The 12546-nt window shown below is 35.6% G+C and overlaps 2 protein-coding genes across 2 annotated transcripts; one reads left to right on the top strand and one right to left on the bottom strand.

Moving 5' to 3' along the window:
- The first annotated feature begins 23 nt into the window (after positions 1-23).
- Positions 24-5473, top strand: LOC146161147 (uncharacterized). The gene is made up of 11 exons (XM_083384765.1): positions 24-98; positions 629-764; positions 1333-1430; positions 1594-1836; positions 1955-2043; positions 2115-2689; positions 2862-3029; positions 3326-3524; positions 3630-3680; positions 3801-3909; positions 4639-5473. The coding sequence occupies exons 1-11, from the start codon at positions 24-26 to the stop codon at positions 4768-4770; spliced, it is 1875 nt and encodes a 624-aa protein (XP_083240891.1). The 3' UTR covers positions 4771-5473.
- Positions 5474-6830: 1357 nt separating this feature from the next.
- On the bottom strand, positions 6831-12428 carry LOC146161146 (ras-related GTP-binding protein C-like). The gene is made up of 9 exons (XM_083386152.1): positions 12201-12428; positions 11306-11462; positions 10542-10745; positions 10137-10193; positions 9772-9914; positions 9428-9542; positions 8776-8918; positions 8212-8351; positions 6831-7758 (listed from the first exon to the last, which is right to left on the bottom strand). Exons 1-9 carry the CDS (start codon positions 12206-12208, stop codon positions 7616-7618), a joined length of 1110 nt encoding a protein of 369 aa, XP_083242278.1. The 5' UTR covers positions 12209-12428; the 3' UTR covers positions 6831-7615.
- Between the last annotated feature and the right edge of the window lie 118 nt (positions 12429-12546).

Raw genomic sequence — 12546 nt, 5'->3', positions numbered from 1 at the left:
GATCATAGTACGCTAGTTTTGAGATGTCTGGCGGGAAGGAGCTGCGTTCTTCTGTGTCCTTTACTTTGCCTATTTCTTGTCAAATTTGCCTTGGCAAGGTAATTTTTTATTAAAATTTTGTTTAAAAAAAATGTTTCGAGTCATTTATGACACAAAATATTTTTTTACGTAAAAAAATATTTTTTTGTTTACTCATAACACGCGTATAATGATTCCTAATTTTCCGTGTATAGTGTTTATATCGTGTTTAAGTTGCAATTCGTTAAATCTCGTTTTGCTTGCATGTTACAGTGAAGCCCTTAAAACGTTGCCGTCAGCAAAAAAATTGCTTTACGCGGGAAACATGAACCCCCACGTTGTTTTTTCAGCGTTATCCATGTCATAATTTTCGCATTTTACAACTTATTCGACTTACATTATCGTTTTATAAATAAATCCCCAGGCAATCTAGTGTTTTGGTTCAGCAAAATAGCTCACTACATTAACTTAATTTCTGCCTTTTGCAAAGCCTATCAGGAATTCTTGGCCTCCCCCTCAAACTTTTTTTTTTTTTTTCAACGTTTCATTGCACAGCATAAACACCAGAAGTAAATATTTGTTTGTTGCTAATACTTTGTTCATGTTGTAGGTAAAGGAGCCTGTCACCTGCAGCAACCACCATGTCTTCTGCAGTGTGTGCATGAATGCTTGGCTTGACAGGAACAACCAATGCCCAACTTGCCGTGTAGAAATAACATCACAGAGCCCCTTGAGAGCAATCATTGGTACGACCAAGTAGCCACAGATCTAGGATTTTCGTTTGGTGGGAGGGGAAAAGATTTTTTTTCAGAGATGACATCACAATGTGAAGTTACAAAGTTCTGTTAAAATGTGACGCCACAAAGTAATGTCTAAACATAATGTTATAAAAAGTAACCTGAAGAACACAACAAAGTTTACTTGATTTATTAGTTTTAGATTGGATAGGTGTAACTTTCAATTCTGATGCTACGTTAAATTTCAATAGAAAAGCAACATAAGTATGCTATCGGCTTTGGCAAAGCGAATGAACACCTATTGTTTAAATTACCAAATCTTTCTTTTTTGAAGGTGCAATGAGACACATGGCGCCTTTGGGCAAAAACAATTTAATTAAAATGGGCTAAGATATTCTATAAATATAATTTAGATTCGCTCGAAGCATGAAAACTAATTTGCGTAGTTAACATAGAAAAAACACAGTTTGGCGGCCATGGCCATGTGCTCCCCCCTCCCTTTGAATCAGCCGCTATGACCAAGTAACATACAAAATAATTAATTTATTAACTTTTAATCATGTTGCATTTCTGCTAGGTGGAAATCTACCCAACACAGCTGAAACTGCTGTCAGTAGCACAATTGCAAGGGAGTTAAGAAGAACAAGATACGATTTGATACGAAAGGAGTATGAGGTAATAAATTATATGTTTTTGATGTTCAGTGTAATGTAGTATTTTACAACTGAACAATCGTCTGTTTCCTTTTGTGTTGTTCAAAAATCGTTTTTTTTTCTTTGCATTTCAGTATTTTTCTTAAGATTTTTAATCTATTGTAACACTAGATTTGTTTTTTTAGGATGTCATCTTTGGTTTGGAGAATTCTGTTGAAATGCATAAAAGAGAAATAAATGCATTGAAAGTTCAAATTGCTGTCACACCTACCACCTCAACTTCACCTGATGTGATAAATCAGTGTGAAAAGTGTAGTCAGTGTAGCAGCAAAAAAGATGTCGATCTGATGCTAAATCTCACCAAAAAGTTGCAAGATGCTACAAAGACATTCGGAAAGACGAAAAAAGAGCTTTCTGATGTTAAAAAGGTAATTTATATATTTTAGAGGAGTAAATAAAAACTATTTAACAACCTTTCTTGATATTACATAACTTTAAAATGAACAGTGGTTCTGCTTAAAAATTTAACATCTGATTTTATTTTAGATTAATACTGTTATAGCAAAGGAAAATCATGATTTAACTATAGAAAATCGGCGAATAAAAGAAGAAATCTCAACAAGATCACCAATGAAGTATTTTTTTAATTGACTTTTTTGTTTTTAAGATTTATATAGACAAACAGATAACATATTATACTCTTTAGATTTGGGCGACTGACTGTTGCTACCTTACAGTCACGTCTTGAGGCAGCCGAAAAACAAGTCACTCAGCTCCAGAAAGCATTACAGAAGAATGATCGATATACAGAGGAACTTGAAAATGAACTCACTGCCTTAAAAGGAAAATATGAACTCGCTACCAATGTAGAAAAATCAACTATACCAACTACACTATGCAATGAAAATCCTATCCTCAAGTCCATATTAAGTACAAGTGAAACTGGCACTGACCTAATTAAACAAGCCTTTCAGACCTCTTTGCCTAACACAACACCTTCAAGTAAATTTAATCAACTAACCATAAACACCCCCAGTTCCATCACACAAGATACTGATGACAGTAGACAATCCATAACAACATTAAATGTGGACAGTGACTCTTTGATGGCATCGGGAGATCATTTTGAAAGTTATGATTACACAGTTGATGGTTTCACCGTACCTGTTCCCTCTCCCTTAAAAAATGAAGTGGAATCAAAGAGTTCCTTTAGCAGGAGGCTTCAGTTTGATGAAAACATTTCCAAGGAAGATAATACAATGAGCTCATTTGAGTTTGAAAGTAAGTTAAAATAAAATAAATACCCATGTTGAAAGTTAAATACAGGCCCAATGCTAAAGCAAAAATTTAGATTTTTTATTAAGAGTTGTGTGTATATCACAGTTAAAGGTTTTAGTGGAAGTGTCTCTTTTGAGATTTTGACGCTTGACTCATCTGAGTAAATCTGTTGCAGATGAATTTGGTCTTGATCTCACCATGCAGAATGCCGGTTCGGAAATACAACAAGACATTGTGGATGAATCCAGTCAGTTTAGCATGTTATCTGAAACCACTCTAAACATGATGAACAACAGCCCTTTTTCACAAAATATACCCAATGTGGACGCAAGTCCATCTACTGGTAGGAAGTATCTCTTTTGTATTTATATAATAACTGTAAAACCTGGGATGTTTACTATTAGTAGCGAATAATTTTGATAAAGTATGAAGTGTGTTGCAAAGAATTTTGTTTACTTTTCCAGTCACTAGTAAAGTGTAAACTTATAATTCTTATTAAAGTTTGGTTAGTTAAAATGTGTTAATTTCTTTAAAGATTGTGTCAGTGACTCAAAGCCAAGATTGCCTTTCAAAGTATAAAAAAACTAAGATAAACCCACAATCAAAAGATCAGTTCTTAACAAAATCATTTTTTTTCAGGAATGAAAACCACAATCAATGCTGGTGGTGCCCGAATAACAATGTCGCAACTGAGTGCAGAAGAACGGGACAGTTTTGTGAGGCCAAGTTCTGCCCCAAGTCGCACGTTTCTTCTAAGTGGTTCCAGATTTTCCGCCCTGAGACCCTTAGATCCACCTTGTGCCAAATCACCCCTGAGCGACTTTCAACCAGTCAAATGGTTCGTACAAGCCTTGAGATATGAAGTACCCTGGGTAGTTTTTTTATATGTAGTACCCTGGGTACAATTTTAATAAAATAGAATTTATTGCTGTGATTTTTGTAGCATTTCCCCACTACACATGGTTGGAAGCTCCTTTCAAGATGACGAGAAGAGGTAATATTTAAGTGTATAAATCTAAAGCAAATTGTTTTGTCATTTTACCTAGTGTAATTACCGAAACTAGCGTCATTTACTTCCTTAAGCTTATACGACCACTATACTCATTTATTTTAGGGTAAATTTATCCAACATCGAAAACCAGCCCAGCAGCAGCAAGACGGAGGAAGATCATAAAAACATCTATTCAAGAGTGAATATTTTAAAAAGAAGCACTCACATGAAGGTAGTGCACGTTTTATAACATGTACTATATATGGTAATGCAAAGCTAATTTGCTGTTTAACAGTATAATGTAATTGTGTTGCGGCTTTTCTAGTTTGTTAGTGCCATGTACTGTCTCTTTGGAAAAAAGCGCCCGAAGAGGTTTTTCAAGAGGAACTTAACATTATCGTCTTAGTAAACAAAAATAACAGCAAAGCCCAAAAACAGTCCAAAAACGTTGTTAATACCCTTGAAATATAAAAGTGCTAGGATGTAATATTTTTACTGGAAGGCTATGTTGCTCTTCGTAAGTATTTTACGACGGGCCACGAAATGGTTTCTCTTACAAGCCTATGTACTACAACTGATTGCAAATCAACAAGAGTATCGTCTATAGCAGGGGTGAGCAATTATTTTTGACAAGGGGCCGCACGAAAGACAAAAATGTCTTGGCGGGCCGGATCACGTCTAAGGGACTTAAAAATACACCTACCATGAAGTATTATTCCTTTGTAAAGAACTAAAGATAGCTACAAATATTTTAGTTTTGACAAGCTTTTAAGAGTAAGGAATAAGTGAGGATGTCTCGCATGTCTAATTTATTCAATAAAATATTTCAAAATTGCGAAAAAAGGGGAATTTTTATTAAAAAAGTTTTTTAAAAAATAAGCCGCGGGCTGTAATAAATTGCTACGTGGTCCGGATTCTTGTCTATAGCTTTATGCTTGTTAATGATATCACTTTTTTGCAGCAAAACAACGCCACGTCGCCTAACGCGCCGCTTCCGTCCCCTTCACAGGAAGGCCGCCGCAAGCAGAAGTTCTCCTACAAACGAACCGGCGAGATGCTCTTCCAGAGTCCACTCAAATCTCCCAAGCTCTGAACGCCGCGATTTAATCGCACTAGCAAACTGCTATGCTTTCGCCAAACTGCGACTTTTTATCGATGCAGGTTTAATGGAATTCTTATAAAACGTTCGGTGCTGTTTTTTTCGTTCATCACTAAAAATGAACTTTCTATTATCTACTTATGATTGCTTTAAAATCGAAGTTTGGACGTACATTTTTCGTGTTTTTTATCGTAATATTAGGAATTTTCACTCTTAGGTTATTGCAACAGCATACCAAACAGATTTGTTTTTTAAATTATGCAGTGTATATCTAGATTGGAGTAAGGTAATATTTTAATCACAATCGCCAAGTGTAAACATAACTGTGTTTAATCCGCCATTTACTGGTATTAATTGTTGCCCCAATTGTGTAGTGACACAGTACACAGCATCGCGTCGACTAATGCTGCTCATCGTTTGAATCATTTTTAGTGCTTTTGTTAGTGTGATTTCTTGTTTGATGTTAAGTTACCGCCATTGTCTACCTCGCCTTTTTGAAACTTCTTGCAGTCTAACTCTAAACAAAACAAACTATTTCCCGTCAGAAGACGCTTTCCGGTTATTTGTTGTTTTTAGGCTTTGTCTGACTGCCGCACCGAATGTTCTGCTTCTCATAAAACGATGCATCGTGCTTTAGAATTACTGCGTTATCAGCATTCTGGTTATTTTTTACTTTTGGCTTTTTGATCCAGCCAAACCAAATTCGTCTATTAAATGTTTACTAACGTTGAACAAGATTGATTTTGTTTCTTTTTTAGCTTCTGCGTGCGCCGTGTCTGCAATTTTGTCAAACGTTAACAAATTTAACGTATTGCTAGTATTGTGGTATGGTTCGACACTTCAAAACTGTCTTACTAATTTGTCAACAATCTTAGTGCTCACGAACTGAGCAGTTTAGTTTTTTCTACCACCTGATGTAGTTTTGAATTAAGCCTAAATGGTGTGCAAGTAAAGCCTATAATACCATTTTCCATCCAGTTTAAAGATATTGTTAAGAACACATGGACTTGTTTTCAGTATTTGTAATTAGTTAAAAAGATGAAGAAATATTGGGTCAACATTTATGAATTTAGGTCAGTGGTCGGCAAACTGTGGGCCGCAGAGCCATTTTTATTGGGCCGCGAGTTACTTTTGAATAGCTTGGTGTTATGATGTAGTTGTGGGCCGCGTGATAGTCGTAGGCCTATTCATTGCACTTAATTTTAAAAGTTGATGTGGCATGGAATTTTTAAATTGGTTCAGCTTTGGAAAGGCCCACGTGCCAAACGTGGTACTGGGAGCCTGTAGAACTATATTTTTTGCCAACTTAAACTTTTATGTGAAAAAAAATTTAAACATGATATCCCCAAATTCTGAATTTCGTCAACAATGCAGTAGTAGACGAGTGAAAAAAGCGACAGCCCTATTATGCATATACCCCGGCTTCTAACCGGTATTATTTTGAGAATCGATAACGGATGTTGCAAGGGGTCAATTTAGCCAACCCCAGTGTTTCCTCTAACATGCATTGTACAGCAGTACGAGGCATAGGAGCAATAAAATTTGCGTTTTTGCGCAATTGCAGAGTCCACATTTAACGAGGGTCTGCAATAAATCTGAATAAAGTGAAAAACATTGGAGAAGCACAAAAACAACAAGAAGCTAATGATAAATGTGGACCTGTTTGTATTTTGTTAAGTTTAAAATAAATACACAAATTTTGAAGGTTTTCAGTTCATAAGGACTTTTGCTGTCGTAGCCTTCAAAATTATTTGCTCCCTAAAACATGTTGTTAACCATAATGTCATTTTGGTAAGTTAACATGTTGTAAACAAGATTTCAGGATCCGGCACCATTGGGAAAATGAGCATCGGTTCCTATTCATAATCCCTAATAGCAGCCTTGTGGGCAAGACCGAACGTTATTGCATCACAATTTATACCTTTTTTTAATTTAAAAGGGCAATTAAAAACTAAGTAACAAACAAGGTTTCTAATTCTGGCGGATTTGTTTGTTGTGAAATTGAATCTATTATTCAATATCATTTTCTACAAAACCCATAATATATTGCGGCCAAGATTATAGAGTCCTGTATCAGTAGGAAAATTTATTGATTTAAATATGAACTCGAAGTACTACCTGGCGCATCGAAAACAAAGAAATTGTGAACACCTAATTTGTGTTTTCGCCCAATTTCTTTCAATAAGTTACAGTGTCACACTTACAACGATATAAGAAAGCACATGTCTTGCGATCTGCTTAAAAAGCTGTTCAAAAAAGGACAGCGTTTTAGTTTTTGCGCAAGTATGCAGTAAACAGTTAAAATAGGGAATTTAAGAAATGGCCGTCACCTGGAAGGATCAACAGCTGACCATGGTAGCCCTTCCAGCCTTTGTTAAACACGTGTTCCTAACGACAGCAAGCATACAACACGTTTTAAAATATATAACGAAAATGCCAAAACAGCAGGCTCGTTGGCCGCGCAAGTAACGTTTAATGATGTGCGTGAGTAATAATCAGTACGAATGCGCGCGACGAATTGCTAAATACTGCGAGCGTGGATCTTATTTCGACGCTATAATTTCACTTTTTCTGTGAAAAAATTAGGGCGTTCCAAACTGTGAACAAATGGATTTGGACGCAGGTTATATAATCAGTAAGTTGTGATGAAAATCTCGTACCCAAAGGGCACCGTGTCACTCTGGAGTAAAATGACTTACAGGCGCATCTCGACACCTTTCCACCGATTTTTACAAGCTTTCATAGCGGCGCGATGGCTGTACGTTAAGTGCAATGCGCCGCCGTTAGCGCCGGTCAGTGACTAGCATGTAACGCTTATGATGATAGAGAGGTCGTTTGTTTAGGCGTTTGCCGAGTTCGACATCTGCTGAACGTTATTCAGGCCTTCCAGCGGCAGTTTGCCGTTTAGCTTGCTGGGCTTGCGCACGTCGAACACGCTGTGAATGGCGTTCTGCAGGCATAGTATGTTGTAGTTGATGATGCCTGGACCAAAAAAAAAGTGTTAATTACGCATTCCTTACAGTGGAATTCGCACAAGAAGTGCCCTCCACAAACTTTATATGATATTTTTGTATTGACGTTGTGTATACTTGTTGCAAGCTATAAGCTAACATACTGTTGTACTACAATTTAGAAAGTAAGCCAAATCCAATAGAAAATCCATATTAAAACTGTAAGTAAACAACGTTAAAAATAATTTCAACGAACATCTGTCTGTTCCAAACCTAACATTTAATAAAATACGGGACTGCAAAGTTTTTCATAAAATATCTGCTGAAAAACTGTTTTTCGGCAGGTAAATCTTCATTCAAACTAATGCGATTCAACAAAAACAATCTGTTACTAAGAGAACTTTCATCTTGATAAAAGCTTCAGTTAAGGGAGTGGTGGCGTGGAATACCCTAAAGCAGATTGACTTCAAATGAAATTACTAACCTCGCTTTGTGAACGACTCGTCCCGCAGAATGCAGACGAGCACGAGAAAGCGAGTTATTTCCCTCAAGTACAAAATACTCGAGTTGTTCAGCTTGATAATGCAAGTGGAATCCTGTTTACACGCGCATTCCGACTCGTCACTGTAACAGGAGAAAAGTTCATGTGATAATGCAAATGCATTGATTTAATCGTGATTTGGTTGGGAAATATTTTCAGATATTTGACTCGGTTACATATCGAGTATCACGCAAAGTCTTGTCTTGGGGCCGCTATAATGTCAAACATCACATTTTTGCAATCGACCTAAAACAATGCTCGAAACCGAAATCGGTTTTTAATTCAACAGAATTCTATGTTTAAAAAATAATTTACAATTTATAAGGTTTTGATAAAAATTTTTTTTTTCATAATTAGCATCCACTTCAACGAAAATATTGACCTCAAAACAAATCGTTGTTTCATGTACAAAGTATTATTATTTTTAAGATACGGTGGTGAACCGCAAGTTTATTCGATCGTTTCGAATGCTACACTCTCGAGGCACGAATCTTCTCTCGGTCGTACCCGTAAATGCAGGTCATGTCGATCATGACGTCAATCATTTCGCAGCATAGTTCGTAGGATTGCATGTCGACCGGAGAGCCGTCGGTTGCCACGTAGATCTTGCTCGTAACATCGAAGAGAAACGTCTTCTCGACGCCCGAGTTCTACCGAGGTGACAAAATTGCGTTGAAGTGCGATGAACAGCGGGATTCGAAGTTCAAGGTTCCATGCAATTAGGTGTCGAATTTGCTGCTAGCCTAGGTATTGTTTTTTTACTACCATTGCCAATATCGTAATTTAATCTCTATTGTCAACGCTATTATTGGCTTCTTTAAACATTGTATTGGTTCTTCGGGAGTGATCGTTGCGTAATAAGAGCACAACTATTTTTTAAATAATAGTATTAGTTTGCTGTTTCAGGTAAAATACAGGTTAAAACTAACGCAGATAATCTCAGATATCAAAATCTGTTATTTCTATAGATTGTAAATGAACCGTATCCCAGTATGCACGTTGCTAACCTAACTACTTTAATTATACGTTTGCAAGATACAAGTTGCAATAAAAATGACCGAACTGACCACTTTAGCAACGGACTCTTATAAAACCAAAAAGCAATAGGTTGTAGAAAATTAAATTTCTTAAAAAAGTCATTTAGGGCGACAACACTCACTTGTACGAAAATACTGAGGAGGTTTTCTAAGGTGGATAGTTGAGGGATCAGTTTTTGTACTACTTTGCTGAATGCCTCGAATATGGAATGATCGTAAATGGAAGTCAGGTAAAAGCTGTAAAAGTATGGCAAGTTTTAAATGTGAATAACCACTTCACACAATTACAAAGCAATCAAGTTTACAAAATCGGGATAATCAATATTTAAATTAATTGTTAAATGATAAAGTAACATGGGCCGATTTATTTCTAGTTTCAACCACTTTATATATTTCTCTTTATGTTTCATGTTTGGGTGGGCAAAAAAACAGAATGAGAAAAGATTGTTTATATTTTATTGTAAACCTCAGATGTAAATCATTGAGTCCGGCTTCATGTAGTTCCTCATTTGCTCTTTGCGAAATGTCTCTTTGAGTCTCGATTTTATGATCGTCTGACAGACCATCAACTTTGTGGATGAAAATTTCAAACCGAATATTCGGGTTAACCTTAACAAAATTCAATCAATTACATGACTTTTCATATTATTTCAATGTCTGTTAATAAATTCTATGTGCCATGACATTAACAATCTATGACATCTGTCAAGTGGGATGACAAGCAAAATGCATTACTCCCTTTTAGTGCAAAGAATTACACCTTGCTGCATCCACTGATCAGGAATTTTATTGTTAAAGTTTAAAAGATCAAAATTAGAGGATAATACTCACTGTGTATGCTTTTGCTACAATTCGGTGCAAGCAAGTTAAGGCATCCATGTAATCATCCTGAACAAAGGAAAATTATTAAGCAAATTAAAAGAATATGTTTGAGGAAAAATAAAAAAATTCTCTAATACTATAAATTATGTTTGTGGCATATTTATGTATAGATGCCTTGTTAAGAATATAATTTTGATGAAAAAAAACACAAGAAAACAGTTTTAGAACTAGTGATCAATATTTTTGGCAAACATTGAGAAATTGAAATCTAGTATATAAATTTCAACATCTAAGTATAATAACCCTGTTGTTTTACATTGGTTTAGCTTCACAAAACACTCGTGAATTACTTTTAAAACACAGTAGGATTCGCTTTCTGGCATAATTCATGACTATTTTTCCCCTATAAATCACCTGAGCATCTACAACAAAAACCAATGCCCCTGTGCCATGGAATATCATGGCAAGGTCAAATGTCGGCTCAAAAAGATCAATTTGCCCTGGAATGTCCCAGATTTGAAAGTTTATGAAAGAATTGTTTGAAACGTCGTCTTTGCAAATTTTTGCAGTGCTTTCTAGAAAGAGGGTCTCATTTGGCGACATCTTGTGGAAAACAACCTTGAAACAGAAGTAGAGAAAAATACATATTTTATTTATTTATTTAATTCTGTTACAGAAATCAGAACAATTAGGAAAATATGAGAAACTGCATTAAGATAGATGCTTTCTTTAAACCAACAAAATGCCAACTCGGCATATTTCAAATTATCAGTTGAACTTTGAACCAAAGAACAAGCTTGCAGGACCCATTTAAAATGTGATTTTAACGAAAGTTCAGCAGAACTGAAAATCCTGATCCAGATGGTAAAACTACTTTTATTCACCCCGTTAATATTCAAGTGCCTTTCCGCCAAAGAGTTTAGAATGTAATGCTGCCTAAACCATACCGGTGACAATATTTAGCCTGTGTTGCAACAAATAATAGCATTTCCGGTGTATATATCAAAAAATGGTGGCAAACATTTTTTGCAGGAATCTTTGGCGGCAACAAGTTATAGAATGCAGTCCTGATGTTCACTATATTGCAATCCAATTATGTTAGTTCAATAGAAAAGAAAGAAAACCTACAACGTTTATGCTTTACCTACATTTATGTTACATTAAAAAGCACAACTAACTTTCTGAATAGAAGATTTTCCACTTCTCCTCAGTCCCATTATAAGAATTCTTGGTTTTGCATCACCAGAGGCTGCAGCAACAATTGTGTCATCATCTACACCCTGGTAGAATGGTTTGTTGTATGATCCAACACTAAATCCTTCATGTGGGTCCATGCTGGAATAAAAATATTTAATAAAGGTTTTTATTTGATTTTGTATTTTGTTAATTGTTTAATATTTCGTCAGTTACTCTCCGATTTCTTGTAATGAAGCTGCCAAATAAACCCAGTAAATAACACAATTACTTAAATACTTATATTTGAACCAAAGAAAATGGCAAGTTTTAAGTAAATATGTTAGATTACAAGATTACGCTATATTTCTTTAATATCATTTATAAAACAAGAGGCTAATTTTGTCCAAAAAGGATTGCTAATCTCCAATACAATATAAAACGTTGGCGCTCTTTCACTTATGTACGTGAAAATTAATAAAAAAAAATTTTTCTTCAAATACCGCTTACCACAACGCAAATTATTTGGCTTAGAATGCGGGTTAGCGTTTGGGTGAGGGTGGGTGAAGCGGTATTATTAATAATAAACATAATATTACTTGACCCACCCTCACCCGAAAGCTAACCCGCACTCTAACTCAAACAATAGGCGTTGTGGTATGCGGTATTATTTTGAATCCTACCACAACGAAACATCATTTGGGTTAGGGTGCGGGTTAGCGTTTTGGTTAAGGTGGGTCAAGTAGTATTATTAAACAAAGAATATAATAACCCGCACCCTAACTCAAATTTTATGCGTTGATTTTAGAACTGTGGTAGGATTCTAGACCAGCGCCCAAATTTTAAACAACCTGACAATAAAAAAGAAATACAATAAACCAAAATGACTCATCGAAATACCTTCCCATTATAAGTTGCAATTTTTGTAGTACTTGACAGTTTGAGTCAGTGTATTGCTCCAACGATTACTTATTCTTTGTGAAGATGCTGTGTTACTTTCACTGTTTTTAAACATTCGTTTCAGTTTAAGAACACCAATCACGTTTGCAGACTTCTTATTCTGCTTAGAAGCATTCGCTTGCTATTCACAATAGACAGATTTACTGAACTTGCAAGCAGTGCGTTTTAAGTGATGTCACAAGTCATATGATGGATAAGTCCTTGAACGCTCCATCTAGCGGTGTAAAGAAATAAATATTACAGTCACTAAACGTGCTCTTGCGAAACATTAAAAAAAACTCTGAAT

This window comes from Ascidiella aspersa, chromosome 3 (genome assembly GCF_963924565.1).
Source record: "Ascidiella aspersa chromosome 3, kaAscAspe10.2, whole genome shotgun sequence".
NCBI classification, from domain to species: Eukaryota; Metazoa; Chordata; class Ascidiacea; order Phlebobranchia; family Ascidiidae; genus Ascidiella; species Ascidiella aspersa.
This window is presented reverse-complemented; position numbering and strand designations above follow the sequence as displayed.

Bases quoted from the DNA above. Each gene is read 5' to 3' on its own strand.
- LOC146161146 (XM_083386152.1), bottom strand. The intron at 9,915-10,136 runs GTGAGTATTATC...AATTTTGTTAAG, and splicing joins TTGTAGCAAAAGCATACACA to GTTAACCCGAATATTCGGTT. The intron at 8,352-8,775 runs GTACGACCGAGA...CTCCTGTTACAG, and splicing joins GACATGACCTGCATTTACGG to TGACGAGTCGGAATGCGCGT.
- LOC146161147 (XM_083384765.1), top strand. From the start codon at position 24: ATGTCTGGCGGGAAGGAGCTGCGTTCTTCTGTGTCCTTTACTTTGCCT. The intron at 1,431-1,593 runs GTAATAAATTAT...TTGTTTTTTTAG, and splicing joins TGATACGAAAGGAGTATGAG to GATGTCATCTTTGGTTTGGA. The intron at 1,837-1,954 runs GTAATTTATATA...ATTTTATTTTAG, and splicing joins AGCTTTCTGATGTTAAAAAG to ATTAATACTGTTATAGCAAA.